General features: G+C 35.9%; 1 protein-coding gene across 4 annotated transcripts in view; it reads right to left on the bottom strand.

The window, feature by feature from the left end:
• Positions 1-20921, bottom strand: part of KAT6B (lysine acetyltransferase 6B) — a 182357-nt gene that overhangs the window by 149677 nt on the left and 11759 nt on the right. For all 4 annotated transcript variants that reach the window (XM_057506023.1, XM_057506024.1, XM_036928866.2 and 1 more), the window contains one exon: positions 18047-18914. In XM_057506023.1, coding sequence (XP_057362006.1) covers positions 18047-18667 — 621 coding nt within the window. In that variant the 5' untranslated portion in view covers positions 18668-18914. The remainder of the gene's footprint in view (positions 1-18046; positions 18915-20921) is intronic.

Raw genomic sequence — 20921 nt, 5'->3', positions numbered from 1 at the left:
CATGAAGATACACACATGCACGCATATGTGCAATCTGATCCCCTAATACAAGCATAACAGAACAGCCAACAGAATTAGCTTACTAATAAGAAAACATATCTTTACTGAATAGACTTTTTAAAGAAATATTGGAATGAATTTATTAAAACTAAAATTTTTAAATATGCCAGGAAAATGTACTGTTCAATGGAATGTCACTCATTAAATGAATAATACAAACGAATAGGTAGTGTTCAGAAAGCAAGGATGGCTGAATTTTAGGAAATCAATTATGATTAATCATATTAAAAACTGAAGGAGAAGTCTCACTTCCATAAATCCTGAAAAGACATCTGATAAAAATTAAAAATCTGTATCTGATGAAACTTCTTTAACATGATAAATATATAAGCCTGCATCATGTTTAATGGGGAGATAGTGAAGTATTACCCAAAAACATATCCACTATCACTAGTATTCTTGAACATCATTAAGGATGTACTACAGCTGATAAAAATCAGACAAGATTTAAGATTTAGAAATTAGAAAGGAGGAAGTAAAATTAAAGTTATTTGCAGATCACAGCATTACATACCTGGAAAACCCAAGATAATAAACTAAAAAATCATTATAGGCAAAGGGAATTCAGTAAGGTATCTGGGCACAAAATTAACATATAAAAATAAATAGCCACAGAGAAGACAAGTAGTGATTCTACAACAGTTTGCTATGCTGATGGACAGTGACTGTAAAGGAGTATATAGGGGGGACCTGGTATAGGGGAGAGCCTAGTAAACAAAGTATTCATCATGTAAGTGTAGATTAATGATAAAAAAAAAAAAAAAAAAAGCAGTTCCTGTGTGGTGACCTCCAATGAGTTCTACACAATGATATAAAGGGCATATAAAAGTGTAGGCAAAGGGTCTGTTTGTGTTTATACAAAGGATCAAAGCCTAATTTGGCTACCTCGAAAATGAACTAAGATACGATATGAAGAAGAACTTCCAACATCAGCACTCTCGGGAAGACTCATGACAGAAGATGATCAGCAAAAAAAAAAAAAAAAAAACCCCCAACAAAGATCCACACACTGCTACAGCTGTAGATGCACTCATCCCACCAGTTCCTGGACTTGCCATGGGAATGAGGAAGGAGATATCTAAGCTGGCCTGTGCATACAGTAAAACAACAAATTGGACTGGATCTATACTGTTGGAACTCAACCAAGAATTAGGAGAAGTGCAAATTGTAGCACTCCAAAATCTTACAACCACAGACTATTTACTGTTAAAAGAACATATGGGATGTGAACAGGCCCCAGGAATGGGTTGTTCTAATTTATCTGAATTCTCTCAGACTGTTCAAAGTTCAGTTGGACAATATCCACCATATCACAGATAAGTTTTCACAAATGCCTAAGGTGCCTAACTGGTTTTCTTGGTTTCACTGGAGATGGCTGGTAATTACAGGTATGCTTTGGTTATGTAACTATATTCCTATTATGTTAATGTGTGTGCACAATTTAATTAGTAGTTTAAAACCTATCCATGCTGAAGTTACTCTACAAGAAGATATGTCAAAGAAATAATCAATCTTCCCAGGTTTTCTTCCGCCTGCTACTTCTATAGCTTTTCTTCTTCCTACCTAATCACAACCTTTAAATAGAACTCGTGCCACATGTCGAATTTACCGAGTATCATAATTCTTCCAAGTGGTAAAGACACCTCAAGACAAATGCTGGGCATAGAAGCCACAGGGCATAAATATGCAAAGAAGTAAAAAGCTAACCTTTTCAAACAATAAGGCTTCTCTCTCACTTACCAACTTAACATTTCCCTGTATGGCCCCGGAAGATGACTGGTTAGCCAGAGACGGGTAAGATTCCTCAAGGGAGGAACAACCTAAGACAGGCACAGTCGCAGGGGGCCATCTGGTGAGAAAATGGGGAGCAGCAGAGGTGAGGCTTAGAACCTCCCCCCTCATGTTCTGAGAGAAATCTTCTGCATACATGGATGTTTATTGCCCTCGTCTAGCTCGGATTAACACATAGTCTACAGGCACACACCTGATCATCTACATTTGCTCTCTTACAACACTAAACTCTGTTTTCTACCTTTATCTTGTATCTACCTACCACTTCAGCATTTTATTAAAAATAATAATAATAATAGAGAAATGTGGTATCCACATATAAATCAAGTTTAAAAATCAAATGAATATTCATATTTGAACTGACTGTTTATAGTTCATAATGCATGAGCAAAACCGAAAGCTTCTGTGATGACTGCCCTTGTAATGTTCACCGTGTAACTTATTCACTATGTAAGCATTTGTACCCCATGTAAGAACTTGTTCGTTATGCTTCAGAAGATTGGAGACTGACGAAAATTAGGCTTGGGGTGGATTAATGATTGTGCAATGAGCATTAAGCCCCCTATACAGAATTTTATTGTTGTTAACAACCATTTGATCAATAAATATGAGAGATGCCCTCACAAAAACAAAAAAGCAAACAAAACAAAACAAAACAAACAAACAAACAAAAAAAAATATATATATATACACACTTCCAATTGTAAAATAAATCAGTAACCGGGATGTAATGTATAGCATAAGGAATATAGTCAAAATATTGTATCAACTTGGTATGGTGATAGCTGGTACCTAGAATTATCATGTATATAAATGTTGAATCACTGTGTTGTACACCTGAAACTAATGAAATGTAATACTGTGTGTCAACTACCCTTCAATAAAGAAAAATAAAAAATAAAAATAAAAAATAATTAAATAAATAAAAAAATAAATAAATAGCTTTCCTGTATTAGAAAAAAAGCCAATTATAAATATTCCATTTACAATAGCAACCTGAAAAAGATCATACCTAGGAATTAATCACCAGAAAATTTAAAATCCTTAAGTACATACCAGCCATACTCAATACTCTACACATACAAAAGACTTTAAATTGATGATAATGGTTATATTACAGAAATATTTATAGTAAAAATGATATAATAATAATTCAGTAGTGGCAGGGGCCTGGGAGAGTGGGAGGGATATAACTGACACAAGAGAGGTCCTCAAGTAATTACTGTCATAGCTGGTAATAAGTGAACATTGCTCTTTATTTGTATGTATGTTTAAATTTTTCCACAATAAAAATAAATTAAGTAAAAGAACAGAGTTAAAAAGTGGAAAGATATACCTGTTCTTTAATAAGACTCAGTATTATAAGAATACTATTCTATACACTAAAAACCCCAATAAAATTACAAGATCTTTTGAGTACTAAGCAGCTGATTCTAAAGTCTGTGTGGAAAAATAAGCAAGTATAATTAATTGGCCATGAAGATTCTGGAAAAGAAAATAAGAACACATTAGCGTACCAAGAAGGGGTGGGGAGGGGGAAAAAACTAACAGGTGTTGGTGGGAATATCAAGAAGTCGGAACCCTCATACATTGCTGATAGGAATGTAAAATAGTGCAGCTACTGCTGAAAGCAATTAGGGACTTCCTCAAAAAGTTAAACAGAATTACGTCCCAACAATTCCACTCAGGTTTATATCCAAAATAAATGAGAACACATATTCAAACAAATACTTTTACACATGTGTTCACAGCAATACTATTTATGCTGTCTAAAAGAAATACACTTTAGATTCAAAGACATAAATAAGTTGAAAGTAAAAGAATGGAAAAAGATATACCATGTAAGCAGTAACCAAAGAAAGGTAAAGTGGCTAAATTAGTATAAAAAAAAAGACTTCAAGATAAAAAGTTGTTACTAGTAACAAAAAAGGTCATAGCATAATCACGAGAGGGTCAATACATAAAAAAAATAACAATTATAAATATGCATACACCTAACTACAGAGCCTCAAAATATATTTTTAAAAAGTGACAATACTGAAAGAAGAAACAGACAAACAATAACTGTTGGAATCTTCAATATTAGGAGATCAGCAAGGAAATAGGAGTCTTTTTTTTTTTAACTGAAACGTAGTTGATATACAATGTGTTGGTTTCAGGTGTACAACACAGTGATTTGACAATTATATAAATTACTAAATGTTCACCACAGTAAGTATAGTTGCTGTCCATCAAAATACAAAGATATTACAACATTATTGACTATATTTCCTTTCATCCCCATGACTAATTCATTTTACAATTGGATATTTTTACTTCTTTATCCCCTTTACGTATTTTACCCATTCCCCCATCCCACTCCTTTATGGAAACCATCAGTCTGTTCTCTTGTGTTTATGAGTTGAAAACAGAAATCTCGAACAGCACTACAAACCAACTAACCTAAGAGGTATCTATACATGTCTCCACCTAACAACAGCAGAATACATATTCTTCTCAAGTGCACATGGAACATTTTTCAGGGTCAACTGCATATTAAGCCATTAACAATGCCAGCTTCAATATAAATGTAAAAGGACTGAAATCATACAAACTATGTTCTCTGACTACAGGGAATGAAATCGGAAATCAAAAACAAGTAAATTTAGGAAATCCACAGCCCAGTGTAAACATCTGGGCAATACTGAAAGGGAATCAGGTAGCTGGAGAGGTCAGATGGCAGGGCAGGGACCAGAGTCTGATGGGCAACAGCCCAAGGTGTGCCCAAGAGGAAACCCACTCTCTTCCAATTGTATCAGATTTAATACAGCAAGGATCTCTGACAAATGCACTTTTTACATCATTAAAAGCCAATAGCTAGCCAGCTAAAATAAGTCTTTTTCTGAACCCTCAAGATTCACAAAATGAACATAAAGAGTTAGTAAAACACAGCCTAACATATAGGGTTAGCTAAGACCCTCTAGAGACATGCAGAGTTTAAGGGACAAATGTTTTGCAGTGATCTATGTATTCCAGAAATCCTTGGAAATGGGAATACTGTACTGTGGAGGCCAATTGTCTCTTGCCCTCTCCCTCCTCCCTGGCAACATTCCAAAGCAAAACTGGAGACAGCTCCACAGCTTAAATGAGGTTAAGCAAAATAAAAGTTGGAAAGTTAACTGAGTTAAAATTCTCAAAGGCAAAAGTGAAGATGAATATTAAGAGAGATCTAAGATCTAGATTACTAATAGAGGAAAAGTTATTATATGATTTTTTAAAGGCATCATAAATTAGTGGGGGAAAATAAGAATTTTCATACATGATCCCTGAACAGTCAGCTATTAAAAACCACACCAAAACAGATCCTTATATCATTTACCAAAATAAACACTACAGATGATTTTAAGGATTTAAGTGATAACACCACTAAAGACAAATAAAAAACTAGAAGTATTAGAATATACCTCTCTGATCTCAGGATGGGGAAGAACTTTCTAAAAATAACACGACAATGATCATAAAAATTGATAATACTATACTTCATAATATTTGTTCAACTGAGTATTTGCATATACTCATAAAAATATTAACACTGAATACGGATATTGACCTAGGCAAAAACAAAGACTGAATTACATTAAGATGAGAAGGGCAATGGGAAAGGGAAGGGGGTATGTATATGAGAGACCTTTATCTGTATTTTCCCTGGCAAGAAATCAATAGGAAATGTCTAAAATTGAAATTCAAGAAATAGTATTACAAGAATGTTGCTTAAAAATACAGAACTCTAACTTTCAGAAGAAATTACTAAATATGGTTGAAAGAGTTGAATAAGATAGTTGCCTCCAGGCACAGGAATGAAGGATGGGAAGATGGTCTCAACACTATAGTTACTGAGAAATGACCATTAAACATAAAAAATGTGCAAGTCATTTGTAATCAAAGAAATGCAAGTAAAGTACAGGGATCCACTCTTCCCTCCACCACATTAGCAAGAAAGAAAGTAAGGGCTAGGAACCAAGCACATGCCCAAGGCTCTCATATTCTGCATAAGAGTATAAATTGGTGGTACCTTTTACAACGTTTTTTGACAATACGTCCCAAAAGTCTTAGAAAAATAATTTATGTTTATGCCTCAGTATACCTCCTCTAACAATCTATCCTACCAGAACAATTACCCATGCACACACAAATTTTTAGTAACAATATTATTTGTAATAGCACAAAAGCTAGGAACATCCTAAATGATGAACAACAAAGACACAAGTAATACAACCAGCCATTTAAAATCATGCTTCAAACCATAACTAAGAATGGGGGAAAGACCCACATATATTTTAAATGTAGAAAGCAAAATATATAATTACATAGCTAGCATATTCCTTTTTAAATATAACAAATATATACATCTAGAAAAAAATGAAGAAAACAAAAAGTTTTAACAGTAGTTATCTTTGGAGTGAAATTTGCAGTCATTATGTGTCATCTGAACCTTTCTGGCCTTTTCAGCCAAAACAATGAGCATGTGTTACTCTGAAAACATAAGACTCTGATTATTTAAGTACCAAGAAGAGGGGAGAAAAACAAAAGACTCATGGACTTTAGCCTGTGAGAAGGGTAAGTTTCCAATAGGAGAGGAGGCCTTCATCAGGTGATAAGGACATCAATTTACACTTTTCCTTCAAGAGCAGGACGGCCAGGGAGGGAGTGTTGTGGGTGGCTGCCCCTCCCGTGCCCCCGAACTCTGCTCAGCTGCCCTTTCTATCCCAGGAAAAGCTCTCTAGCTCACTACCTCAGGGCCATGTGGTTGTAGCAAAGTAGCCCTACGCAGTCTCTGCTATTATCTCCATCTGTCAGCTGAGGAAACTGAGACATAGACTGTACTTGCCCAGTGGAAATGTCAATATTTGAATCAAAGCATTCTGACTCCAGAGCCACTTCTTCATAAAACTCCTTTACAATGATCTCCAAGATCTCTTTTGGAAAGAACTAGGGCCCTACTCAACTAACATATCTAGACCACATTAAGTAGACCCTGTTTGCACATTTATAACAGAAGAAAGTTAGCCTTGGGCAGTGATTCCCATTGGCATTACCAGGAGATCTTCAGAAAGTTCTAATACCTGGTTTCCACCCCTGACATTCTGATTTAACAGGTGTGGGGTGTGATCTGGGCATCAGAATTTTTAAAAGCTCTTCAGATGATTCAAACATGCAGCAAAGTCTGGGAACCACTCTCCTAAGTCAACTGACCTGTTGAAGGAAAGAGATGAGAGGCACCAGAAAAATATTCATGAAGAGTAAGCCCAACATTTTGCATACAATTTCAGGAATTCACAACCTCCTGAAAAGTGTCTTTGGACCTCAACTTAAAACTCCTGAATTTGGTGATCTCAAAGATTGCCTGCAGTTCTGAAATGTTATTCTACAGCTGGAGAACTGCCATACAACAGTTCTACCAAATTAATTCATAATAGAGGATGGATTTGATAATTTTTGATTTTCTATTCTGAAACACAAACTCCAAGTTCAACTCACCAATGATTTCCTTTGGAACATATACTGGGAGAAATGAGGAAAGGGAGAAGCAGTACAACCTCACGTCAGCACTATCTGAATAGAGTTTAACCAAATGCAAAGATTCCTAAATAAGTAAATGGCTGTTGTGAGGAGAAAGGGAGAAGAAAGGACCCATCATCAAACCATCTTGGGAAACTGTAAGCAAGTTAAATTTCAGAACTTCTCAGGGCCTTTAAATCTCAGAGCATTATTACTGTCATTAACATCTTAAACAGCACTTCTTTCTACCTAGACATCATTTGGGAAAACCCACTTTAAATGATGCCACACTAAGTTTTCACAGTCTTTTCAATGACTCCTATTACAATTACTAAAAAGGAACCTAGAGCTCCAGGTTTATAAGAGCCCAATGTGTAACTCTTTCCAATAACTTTTCTTTGAAAGAAGTTTTCCTTCATAAGGAAAATAAGAGGCAGTGTGCTTACTAGTTAAGTGAATAGTCTTTGAAGTCAAGATGCTTAGGTTTGAATCCTGCTCTAAGTGACCCTGGGCAAGTCCTTTAACCTCACGTGCCTCAGTTCTTGCTTTTGTAAACTAAAAATGAAAAGAAGTACTAGTTACTTCTCACAAGTAAGTTACTGTATTTAAAGCACTTTAGGAGTGCCTGCCTCATAGTAAGCAAAATCTAAGTGTTGGCTCTAATTATTCATTCCTAAAGAAAAGAAATTTTCACTCACTCTGAAAATGAAGATCACCCCACTGGCCATTTGAGAAGGATTCACAAGTTACATGTCTTGGCATGTTTCAATCGGTAGTTTTAATTACCATTTGAATATGGTTTCAATTTTATAACTTCTCTAGTGCCTAGTACAGTGCTTTATATGTTACAAGAATTCAAAAGGTATGTGTTGATTTCATCCAAATCAATGAGAGGCCTAGAAGGTGGTGAGGTGGCTGTGCTCCAACTTGTATGCCAGGATTGAAACACCAGCTCCAACACTTCCTATGTACCCATCGGCAAGGTTCCCTTCCCTGGCCTGTTTCTTCATCTGTAAAATTCCATCAGTAACAGTTCATGTAAAATTATTTTGTATATATTAAATATTTTGAACATTCCCTGGCACACAGTAAGCACTAAATGTTCAATATTAATACCTTCTTGCATGTGTTCTGTAGAGCCTTTCAATCTAACAGGAACTGTTTATGAGGCACACTTTATAAGGCACAAGTACATGTTTTAATCATGTTCTTTTGCTTTTGTTGTATATCACAAACAAAATGGAGAACTGGAATGGTCAAACACAAATCACAGATTTCTAGAGTCAAGGCACTTCCCACAGAATACAGTGATACTCTACTATATCAGGTTTTAAAATGACCTAAAAGGTGGTAGTCTCAGTGGTAACTATTTCATTCTGCTTTGAAATTTTTAGAAGCTAGAAAAATACATACAATTTGCACCTGATCAATGTTCTGCAAACTGCCTGAAGGCTTGTGTTCATACCCTAGCAAGATTTATTGCTGAACAACATGTCGTGCTAAATTGAAATCAAGATATTACACAATTTTCCAATAAAGAGGTGATTTTATAAGTTGTATAAATGCTTTGTGAGGATGTAATTGTTGGCATCTTGTTATATTTCAGTAGCTGGTGGAAAATGAGATAAGCTGGAAGGTTTACAGAAGGTCAGAGCCCATCAAGTGAGATCATCTTTTTTATCAGCTCTAGAAAGCACATTTATGGACTGATAACTAAACAGTTATTCTTCAGCAACTGAAACAGTATTTTCAAAGCATTCCAACTAAGTGCAGTGACTGCAGAAGATTCTACTATTAACTGTGAAATGAAAAGAGCTGAAGGATTATTGAGGTTAACTGCCTTTCTGAATCTTGATTTTATATTTATTTTCTCCAAATTCTTACCAAGAACTGACAGAATATACTATACACACACCTGCAAGATATTTTTTCCAATGAGATACAATTGACATAACATTGTGAGCATGTCATTCTCTTCTAAATGAGTCAGTTTCTTTTTCAGCTTAGAGTTCTCTAATTGAGGATTCAAATTTAAGTAACAGACAAAATTCTTCAGATGTCAGTTTTTAAAATGTCACCAAAGAGCCTACCATCTTATTAAGTTGCCTTATATATTTTCATGCATTCTGTGTTTATTTAAATGGGAGACCTTTTTTACAACTTTAAATGCACTTCTCAGAAAACATTTTGGATATCCAAAGCCCTATTGTTAGAAACTCTCATACTATTACTGCCAAATCCATTCTTCATTTCTTCGACTTGTGAGTAAAGAAACACTAAGTGGGAAGCAGGAGGTAGTCCCTACTCCTGGCCCTCAGGGAAATGATTTAGGCTGTACCATCAGACCTACAGCACAGGCCTCCTGACTCCCAGCCTGCAGCTAGTATTACTCCCATACACTGTGATTCATTCCTTTCTACACAAATTTAGATCATCTTACACCACAGCCCTGAGACCTTCAAAGATTTGCAACCTCCAATGTAAAAACTAATTTAGATAAGGATACTGAAGCCACTGTGTGGCAGGCAGAATAATGCTTCCCACCCCAAATGTTCACTTTCTAACGCCAAGAACCTGTGAATCATTGCCTTACATAGCAAAATGACCTTTCAGCTGTGATTAGATTAAGGACTTTGAGATGGGGAGATTATCTAAGTGGTCCTATCTAGTCACAGGTCCTTTAAAAGCTGTCCAAGCTGTAGTCAGAGAGATGTGCCTATGGGAAAATGGTCAGAGAGATGAAATGTTGCCAGCTTTGAGATGGAGGAAGTGACTGTGAACCAAGGAATGCAGGCAGCCCCTGGAAGCTAGAGAAGGTGAGGAAACAGATTATCCCCTACACCCTCCAGAAAGGAACATGGCCCTGCAGACACCTTGATTTTTAACCTGTAAGACCAGTGTAGGACTTCGAACTTACAGAACTGCAAGACAATACATTTGCACTGTTTTAAATCACTAAGCTTGTGATTAGCTACAGCAATAATAGAAAACTAATACACACTGGATGAAAGGTTATTCACATGGTCTCCAAGTATCACTCTACAGATTACTTATTAACTAGAAAAGGGAAAGGTGCCTATATAAACATAACTGGCAAATGCCACCCTACCAAACTGATCAAATAAGCACTGCCAGTACGCAGACAACATGGAAGAAAGCATCTCCTGATATGACAAAAGAGGGAATACACACCACCACTGCAGTATTTTTGCCAAAAATATTCATCCTGAATACAATCAGGAGGACACAATCAGACAAGCACTAACTGTGGGACATCCTACAAGACAAGTGGCCTAGACTCTCAAAAAAATGTCACTGACGTGAGAAGCAAAGAGGGACAACTGTTCTCTATTAGAGGAGACATGACATCCAAATGTAACGTATGATCCTGAACTGGATCCTAGATCAAAAACAGAAGCTACAGCTGGCATTTTGGGGCCATTTGGGAAAATACGGACTGTGTATTAGATAACTCGTTTCACTTTTAATTTCTTACATGAGATAATAATGTTGTGGTTTTATGAGAATACTCCTTGATACATTACTATTATAAGTTAATATAATTAATGCTATTTGTCAAATAACTCAGCCAAAAACAATTTTTGCATGTGTGTGTGTATACACACTGTGATACACACACACATTTAAAAACATACACAAACACATACAGCGAAAAGAAAGAACAAATGTGGCAAAATGCTAACTGGTAACGGTAAAAGAAATACAGCACTTACTGTACTACTTTTTCAACTTGCCTATATCAAATAGGAATCATCACCTGATGTTCTTAATGCTGGATTTTAGTTTGAGCATTCCTTGCTTCTCTTACCCCAGATGACCTTTACTCTCCGTTTCTTAAACTTCATTCCCATTTATGACCTAAGAGGGTCACAAGCATGACAGTAAACCATGAACAAAACTCAGGACTGGTAGTATCAGAAGCAACTGCAGAAAACATTCAAGTACTGCCACTGGCTCCCAGCCCATTCAGGATCACAGGCAGCCCAGAACAAAGTACACCTCCTTCCTGCCGGCCTCCTGGCTTTCCCTAGGACAGCTTACTGACATCAAAGAAGATGGAAGATTATCTAAATTCACCAGGCTGGTCCCATTCCCTCCCTCAAACTGTGGAAGAATCACTGATATCTCAATTACCTCTTCTGCAATACCTTCTTTCCTGCTAAATGCTTTAAAAAAAAGTGTGGGGCTGGGGGTGTGTACTGGATTAACAGATGGAGAATTAGGAACAAAAGACCTCCCTGAAAGGGAAACAAGAGTTAAAATGTTTGTATACCTCCAATAATAGTACAGAGGAACAAAAATTGAACTTGTCAATAAAATTAAGTTGCTCTTCTGAACTGCCTGTTTAACTACGGACAGGAAAGAGCCCAGCATGGTTTCTATGTATGTTATGCTGTTTCTAATAGAAAGGACACAATCAAGCCAAAACAAACATCTGTTAACCAGTTAAGTTTGTTAATGAAACAAAATTGCAGCCGGTTTTATCAAAGATCAAAAGTGAAGCAAATTAGAGAAAGGCTGTACGAACAAAGCTGGTTTCTAAAAAATAAAGGCTAAAGAATTCTAAACCCACTTGTCAAATTAACACAAATCCTTCCTGGATTTTGCTGAGACCACTGATTAGTATTTATTTGTATCTTGGAAGAGACAGCCTCACAGCTTAAATCTAGTACTGTTCACACTAGAACTTTGTCTATATAGCTCATTTTCCAAATTTTTCAAAATAGTACCTTTCATAAAACAAAACAACAAATTATACTCTACATTAATATTCTGCTAATTAAAAGGTTCACTTATAAAAGGAAAAACAAGTGTATACAGTTTGCAACTAACTACTGCTGACTTCTCCAGGAAAGTGGTACAGCCACATAACATATCAGTGATTAGCATTTCACAGGGCGCACTGCCACACACACTCCCTTTCTCCCATGTGTAAACTCCCCATCACCACCTGAAGACAGCAAGGTAAGCGCAACCCACACACAAATAAAAACACATTTTCCTCGTGGCCCTGCTAACTCAAAATGTCACAAACAAATTATATGGCTGACTCACTTGCTAACTTCCATTTAGTGAGCTAATTGATGTTTATGTGCTTAGAAACATTAATACATTGGAGAGATCAAAGTACCTGAGAAGATACACATTCACATTTTAAATGTTGGTATAAGGATGAACAATTTCATCAAATCTACTGTAGTTAATGTACAGGCCAAGAGAAATTAAGTATATAAACAAAACAAGAAGCCATTAATTTTACCATCAAAATTTGCTATTGTAATGATAAAAACAATCATTTTCTCACATATCCTTTGTACATTATCACACACAAAGATAAAATACATAAAGACCTTCATAAAAAAACATAAAAAATAGACCTTCATTCTGAGCAACATTAAAATGCACTATTAAATAATGTTTGAAGGGAAAGAACGAATAAAAATTTTGCCATTATCAGAATAAATCAACAGCAGTACCTTTAGGTAACTGTTAAATAACTTCAAAGCTATAAAATACAGATTTTCTTAGCATTGAAAATATAATAAATGGAGCTGACATAAGCCAAACACACATATGGAATACAACAGTGAACTAAAATCTGCTGAAAATATCCAAAACTGGTCAAAAATCCACACCCTTAGCATCCTTAATGCTTAGAAGAATACAGACTGATCTGTGTATCATATAGGATGGGATCATGTGTTGTAAAAGAGGCAGATACCATATCAAATACCTCTAAGATCCAAATGGTTAAAAAGAATGTTTAAGACTAATTTTAACAGTCAAAAATCCTCTGGCATAATGTTTCTACTTAACCTGAAGCCTATTTCATTATAAGTCTAGACAAGTCCCATCTTGAAAAAAGCTCAAAAGTGGAACAAACTCAGATTGCAATAGAAAGACTCACTCTTCATCTTCTTTACCCTCAACCCAACAAACCAGTTTGAAACAATCCAAGTGCTCTCAACAATGCCTCAACAACTGGCACTATCTACCACAAAAGTAGTCCTCAGATACTCTGCTATTTTGAGGAACATCTAAAGCTCAAATTATAGGCACAACATTAACTACAGTTTTTTCTTCCTTCCCTGACTGGAAACAGCAAGTATTTGATCCATCTGGTCTTTCCTACTATAACAGGTATCTGTCTGACTTGACTTATTCTAAAACTGACTTTCATCCATACCTATTCCAAAATTCATGTTTATGGGAGAGTACATTTTGCAATATTTAAGGACTTTTCCAACTTTTGGTAGATTATACAGAGCTAAGCACTTCCTGAGAAATATGACATCTGCAATACAAAGGACACCAACTCAAAGGAAAACTAAGACGGACAAGAGTGAGGACATTTGGAGACTCTATAATTAGCAGATAAAAAAAGTCACACATTTCTACCAAAAAAAATCCAGTCATCTGAGACCTTGAACAGCTCCCCTAGGGATGAGAGACTTCTGGAAGCCTGCCACATCAAAGAACAATATGGACTAGTGAATAGTTGTCCACAAAGCACAGGCAATTGGAAAAGTCCCAAAGAGCAATGGAGGAGGGTCTCTCTAGGGCAGGGATGATAGGACTGGAAAGGAGAGGACAGAGTGCAGAAAACGGAAGAAAGGAAAATCTAAAAATGAAGTTCTTTAATTTATGGCATTTACACAAACTGATATAGGATGTACATTAACCTTATATTTATGTAAATATTTCATACTAATATTACTGCCAAAAGCCCTAATAAAAATTATCTCCCTATAAGGGATTAGGAGACAAACAGAATAAACAACTGAACAAGTCAAGACCACAATAAATGATTTTTAACAGTTTTAATCAGCCCCATTTCTGATCATCTGTGCTCCTTTGTAAACTCACCTATATTTTTTTCTTATTGATACTATCACTGTTTTTTGTAATTATGTTTGAAGGTTTTCATAAGATATTAATAGTTATTTCATTTCTTCAAGTATCAAAAGCCCTACCTGTTATTAGAAGTGTTCCCCTTTCCAACTACAGCAGCCTAGAATGAGAGTGCCCATATTGTGTACTACACTGGAAAAATCCAATATTTGATACTCAATAAATTTTAGGAAGATAACTCTCAATAAAATGAAATACCAAAGAATCTGTTTAAAATTGAACTAAACTGATTTTATAAAAAATGCTAAATCCAAAATGTTCAAATGGAATCTTAATGGTACAAAGTGTGTGGTGATAACTGAAGTCTCTCTTTTAATATTTGACTTTTCAAAGTCCTCATAATCTGACCTAATTGAGCTTTACCACTTTTAATGAGAAACACTAATGCTATCCTTCAGGAGTTCCCTCACCAAGTCAAAGATAAAGTTTATCTCCAGTGGTTTAATTCATTTCCATATCACCTCACCAAAGAGAGCTTTCTTAAATAAATACAAAGAAGTTATGCTAAGGAGCCAGTGTGGTAATATCCAATTTGAATTCTAGACTATCAGAAGATGTGCAATTACATTTCAGAAAGGAAGAAGCCCTTCTATTTTAACTTGCATTGTATTCCTCCTAGCAGTCATGCACAGGAATGATGAGGACGGTAACTCTAGACACAGATTTACTACTTTCCCTACTGCTTTCCCATATTGCTAATATTATAAATAGTACCTGCCTTAAAAAGTGTAATAAGCTCATGGCATTTAAACTTAAAATATCAGAAATCTACTTGTTGGGGGAAAACTGCTTCTAAGCATTTGAGGAAGTGGAAGAGAGACTTTTACTATTAATGAAAAGCTACGACTGTTGACGTGTACAGAGAGACCAGCAGAGAAGTCTGTGGTCAGACTTCCTGTTACAATCTTGGCTTCATCACTTAGCACTTCTGTAAGTGACCTTGGGCAAATTAGTTGGGCTTTGAGCCTCAGTTTTTCATCTATAAAATAAGGATATTAATCTATGGCCCTCACAGTTATTGTGATAAATCAAGGAGATAATAAAGTCTAAAGCACTTGGAGGAGTGCCACCATTTAACAATTAAGAAATGCTATTATTTTTACTAGTTTTATTTTCCTTTTTACAATTAAATGAAACTGCTCAGCCAAAGAAACTAGAAAAACAACTTCTTTGAAAGACATCAGTTAACTAAATTACAACTGATGTAACTCCATCTCTGTACAATTGCCATTTATATCATAATGCCCTCCCACAATGCTAACTCTACAGACTTTTAGCACATCAAAAAAATGACAATCTGTCCTTTCAAATATATTAGAAAAAGTCCTATATATACAGCCAATCTACATAGACTGAAGTTTAACAGCTGAAATAAGAATAATCAAAAGCCAAAAATTAGCATGGTATGATTTTAGTATACAAAGACACTCAAAATATTTTCTACAGTACAGAAATGTTCATACTGGCTATGTGACATTTTTGGATACCTCTGAGAATCTGATAAACACTACAGACCCTGACCCTAGAAAAACATGTGGATATAACACACAACTTTACATCTGATTTCAGGGAATTTGTGACCTACCTACCCCAAGATCATTCATGGACCCAAGTTAAGAATTTCTATTATATTTACTTAACAAGTTTATATGGTTTTAAACTATTTACCACTTGTAATCTCAAACAGCAATATATAATGATGTAGTTTTTATTACATTTTAAGGAAAAATGGTAATGTAATATCCAAAACAATACATTGTGGCTAAATTGACTTGACCTGATTTTTATGTTCTTTTTTAAGAATTAGATTTTGATTACACAATACACAACTGATCTCCAAATTTCATCAAGCAAAAATTCTAGGACACTTTCCTTGTTATATCATGACATACAATTGAAAGACCAGCATCATCAAAAAGCAGTAACAATTGCACACTCAGCAATAAATTACTCGGTTCTCAACCCTAGAGACTTCCAGGCATCAATTTTCCTTTGGACTAAAAATCCTCCCATATAGATGCCATATGAAAAAAAATGTAAGATTAGCAAGAAATGATGCATAAGGTTAAAGAGAAGGGTAAGAAAGGGACCGTGGAAAATCTGTAGTGACTCCTCTATCACAAGCAAAGATATTCCTTGGATCACAAAATTACTGAAACATAGTATTAAACTGTCGAACGCTGCTTGAATCAGTCCACGTACCGTATATTATAAAACCTTAATATAGCTTAGGGGAATGAGTATATTTTAAAAACAAAGGTATCCAAGTCCATCAGGAAATGGCCCCATATTCCCTTAAAGAATTTCCTCATGGTATAAGCTTTTATAAAAACATTTAATGAGAAGAAAGAGCTTAATACAGATGTGTCAGACATGGGAATTAGGATTTGAGTCACTTGCTGCACTTTTTAAAAAATAAATATTATCAAAAAGAGTATTTCATAGGTTTACTTTCTTTTTTAATGCCCACATTCTCTCACAAAGAATTGGGAGTTGATTACACAAATACGAATACCACCAAAGAGCAAAATTAATGTTGAGGAAAACTAGTAAAATAAAAACACAGTTAATAAATAAATGCTAGAGTTTAATTAGTCTATAGGAAGGCAAACCACCTAGTCCTACCCAGTTTCTAGAGCTGGGTGTCTCTCAGCTTAAAGCACTGAGAGAAGCAGGGTCTATCTCAAGGGCTGGCAGTATCTAAAGACAGAAAACAAGCCATCAGGAGCACATCTTTTCCTAACACTTGTGTTCCCATAATCTCTAAAAATGTAGTTAACACATAGTACCACCCTTTCTATCAATAATGGTTAATGGTTTATAAGATTTTGTAAAGTTAACTGATATCAATATATCCACTCACCCAAAGGACAGACAACAAGCCCCAAAACTGGATGGCCTGAATTATTATAAACAATTTGCTGTCGCTCTACTTTGGTTTTAGTTTGGGAGGTAACTTCAGTAGCTTTGAAACAAAACAAAGGAAAATCCTATCAACCCATGACTTAAAATTACAGAAGTAACTTAAGGAGAAATCTGCCATATATATATATATATAAATACTATAGAAACAATGTAAGGCACACAGAAACCAAAGAGTATAAGATACAGCATGAGACAAAATAAACATTCGCTTTCACCCGCTGAAAGGTGAACAATAAACTGACTTTAAATTAAAACAGGAAGAATATAGGTCTCAAAGTAAAACAACTCCAGGAATGTAGGGACTATCATTATTAAACTAACTAGTCTACAGATTCTTCTTCTCTGAAAATAATAAAGAGAAAAATACATCACTTATACTTAAAAAGCTGAAAAAATAAGTATAAATAATAACAGATCTAAATAGAGGAAAATATACAATGGCCTTTCTTAGATTTTTAAAATATATATGATCCTGCCTTGAGGAAGGAGAATCAAAGTTCTCTCTCCTGGTCCCTTCAAGCACTCACCAAACAGCAGGGTTCAAAAAACAAATCACAAAATCATCACATTAAATTCTCAGTCAACCAATGTGGAAGCCCTCAATACACTGTAAAGCAATACAGAATAATTTATATTGTAAAACAGTACATACATTTTAAAATATAAAAGTCTGCTCTAAGGCAAAACCTCTGTCTGATTTTATCAAACTTTACTCAGAACTTTTGTCCATATACAAGTTAACTGAATCTATACAAGTCAAATGGGCAGTACTTACACTGAGCATTCTTCCTTCACTTACCTGGTCTTTCTCATGGGGCAGAAGGCTGACAGGAGGAAGCGAGGATGGGAAAGCACTGGGGTACTTGGGGGCCCCTTTGCCATCGAAGCTTCCATAATTGACCCTGTACTGCGGTCCATCTTTCAGTAACCTCCCATTGTTCACGGCGCGTTTGGCCCCCAGTCGCAGCCGTTGCTGAAAGGCTGGGCTGGTGGTGGTGCTGGTGAGGTCACTTTGACTTCGGAGATACTTCTCTATGCTCTTCAGGGAGGAGCCATTTGGCTCCTCAAGTCCTTCAATTGCTCTCCTTAAAAGTTTATTCCAATCCACATTGCGAAGATCATTACATGATCCTCTAGACCCCTTGGTTGACTTCGGAAAAGTGCCTGGTTTAACTGATGAAAAGCGCCCAGGGTTGTCTGGGTCCTTATAGGAGGCAAGGCCTTTGTTGGTGACTTTGAGAACTGAGCCATCCTGAACACTGAGTTCCAGCTGTTCAGAGACTGTCTTCTTATCCAACCCATGGGAAGTGCTGACTGCATGGCAGATTCTTTCTTCAGAGGGCCTTTGCTTTTGCTTTTTTATTTTCTGTATAGCTTCAAGAATCCACTCTGTATAAAGTGGGTTTGCAAGTTTTACCATGGTTGACAAATGACTTCTTCAATACAAAAGTTACCCATAGAGGTTTTCCTTGTATTTAACAGAACTTGAACATTTACAATTCAACAAATGGGCAGATTATTCCAGACTATATAAAGCAACACCTTACAAACATCCATCCTTAAGAGATTAACAAGACGACACACAGGCAATGTTGATAGTTGTCTTTTTTGACCAACAGGAAAGACTGCATTCAAGTGAAGAACATCTTTAACTAGGAAATCAAGACCTTAAAGGATAAAAAGGGGGGAAAGGCTCTTAATAATGGAACTACTAAAAATAATTTAAAAGACTCTTTAGCATTACTTTTTCAGATGCAAAAGAACCACAGAAGTAATGAAAGGCAGGTGTTATGTAACAAAAGCCATAGTGACTATATTTTCCAATCATAAATTGGGTCACAGTCTGAGAAGGATTTTTTTGTTGTTGTTATTTATATGAAGTCACTTGTGGGACATTTAAGGGATGATACCTAAGTTACATATTTAATGGATAACCTTTATTGAAATTAGTAAAATTAAATGAAAGTGGTTCAAGATTATGTCTATCATAAAATTGACATTGAAAAATAAGTCTATGATACAAAAAAATCTGATGGAAGTACATTAAACTTACTTTAAGAAATCTTAAACTTAAAAAAATAAATAAATAAGCAATAACCCCTATTTTTCTATTTCAGCTATATCCTGATTTTCCCAAGTCTCACACATAAGAAAATTTCCCATTTAACCACTTCTTTGGAATCAGAACCTCCCATCCTTTTGGGAAGGGTCCATGATATTCTCAAACCCACTGGTTAGACAAACTGAAACTAACATAGTAACATTAATTCTTCACCTTCTAACTAATGTAGCACTCTAGGTATCTTAGTACTGGTTTAGCTCATGAAACAGCTCAATACAGGAAGGTTTGTACAAATCTAGTTTTAGGTAGACAGCAGTATTGCTCTCTGGATTCCTCGTACGCATCTAAACCACCCCAGACCTTCATTCTGATACTGAAAACACCTGCAAAGAGCACCAGGAGCACCGGGCCTGGGAGCTTGGGTCAGATCTGGGCTCTAATCTTGCTCTCTGCTGATATCACACCTTAACTCTTTTTATAGTTGAAAGTTTATAGAGTGTACTCACATGTAACTTACCACTTAATCTGCAGGACAATCTTTGGGTAAAGTGAAGGTCAGGGGAAGATGGAACTCACTCAAGGTAACAAGCCAATAGTAAACTTAAGGCTCAAATGCCATTATTCTAAAATCCAAGTCCGGCACTAGCTTCACCTGAGCCACAACTGCCTGCGCTCCAGCCAGCTCAGCCCCTGTAGTCAAGACTAAAGGAATGAATGGCAGCTCTGCCAATGTCTAGTGAGAAACTCTGGGTAAGTAACTAAGTTTCAGACACTTTACGACTAGAGCAATACTAGTATATCCCTCACAGGACTACTGAAAGAATTAAGTAAACATAGTATCTAATATTCCATGTACAGTAACCATCACCACTTCCATCAAACGCCATGTCTTACACACTCTGAAAACATCTCATAAAATACAAAGTTAAAGTTATTTCTGACAAGCCAGGTGGAGAAAGACAAGTACCAAATGATTTCACTCATTTACGGAGTATAACTACAAAGCAAAACTGAAGGAACAAAACAGCAACAGACTCACAGACTCCAAAGGACAAAGGGGAGGAGTTGAGGAGGGAGGGAGAAGGGGATTACGGTGCAATATGGTTGGCATACATGGTGTGGGGAGGGCACGGGGAAGATAGTGTAACACAGAGAAAACTAGTGACTCTGTGGCATCTTGCTATGCTGATGAACAGTGACTGTGGTGGGGGGTGTGCGGGGGAACACAATAATATGGGTGCATGTAGTGACCACAATGTTGCTTACATGAAATCTTCAGAAGATTGTGTATTGATGATACCTTAATTTTTAAAAATGGAAAAATAATAAGAAAATTGTTATACACTTTAAAAAATAAAGTTATTTCTGGTTATTTATTTAGATGTAATGTACCTAAGAGAAAAATAATGTCTTTCCTTAAAACTTTAGCCAGATTATACTGAAGAACATAATGTTTGCCCTGAAAGATTCTGCTGCTGAAAAACAACATGGGCCACTGAACTATACTTATTCAATCAACTTGAAAACGGCAGTTTAAAAAGAATTGTCCTCACAGAGAACAGACTGGTGGTCACCAGAGGAGGGGAGTGGGGGATGGATGAAGTAGGTAAAG

The sequence above is a fragment of the Manis pentadactyla genome, chromosome 8 (genome assembly GCF_030020395.1).
Source record: "Manis pentadactyla isolate mManPen7 chromosome 8, mManPen7.hap1, whole genome shotgun sequence".
Classification (NCBI taxonomy): Eukaryota; Metazoa; Chordata; class Mammalia; order Pholidota; family Manidae; genus Manis; species Manis pentadactyla.
The sequence above is the reverse complement of the archived record's forward strand: the minus strand, read 5'-3'. Positions and strand labels throughout refer to the sequence as shown.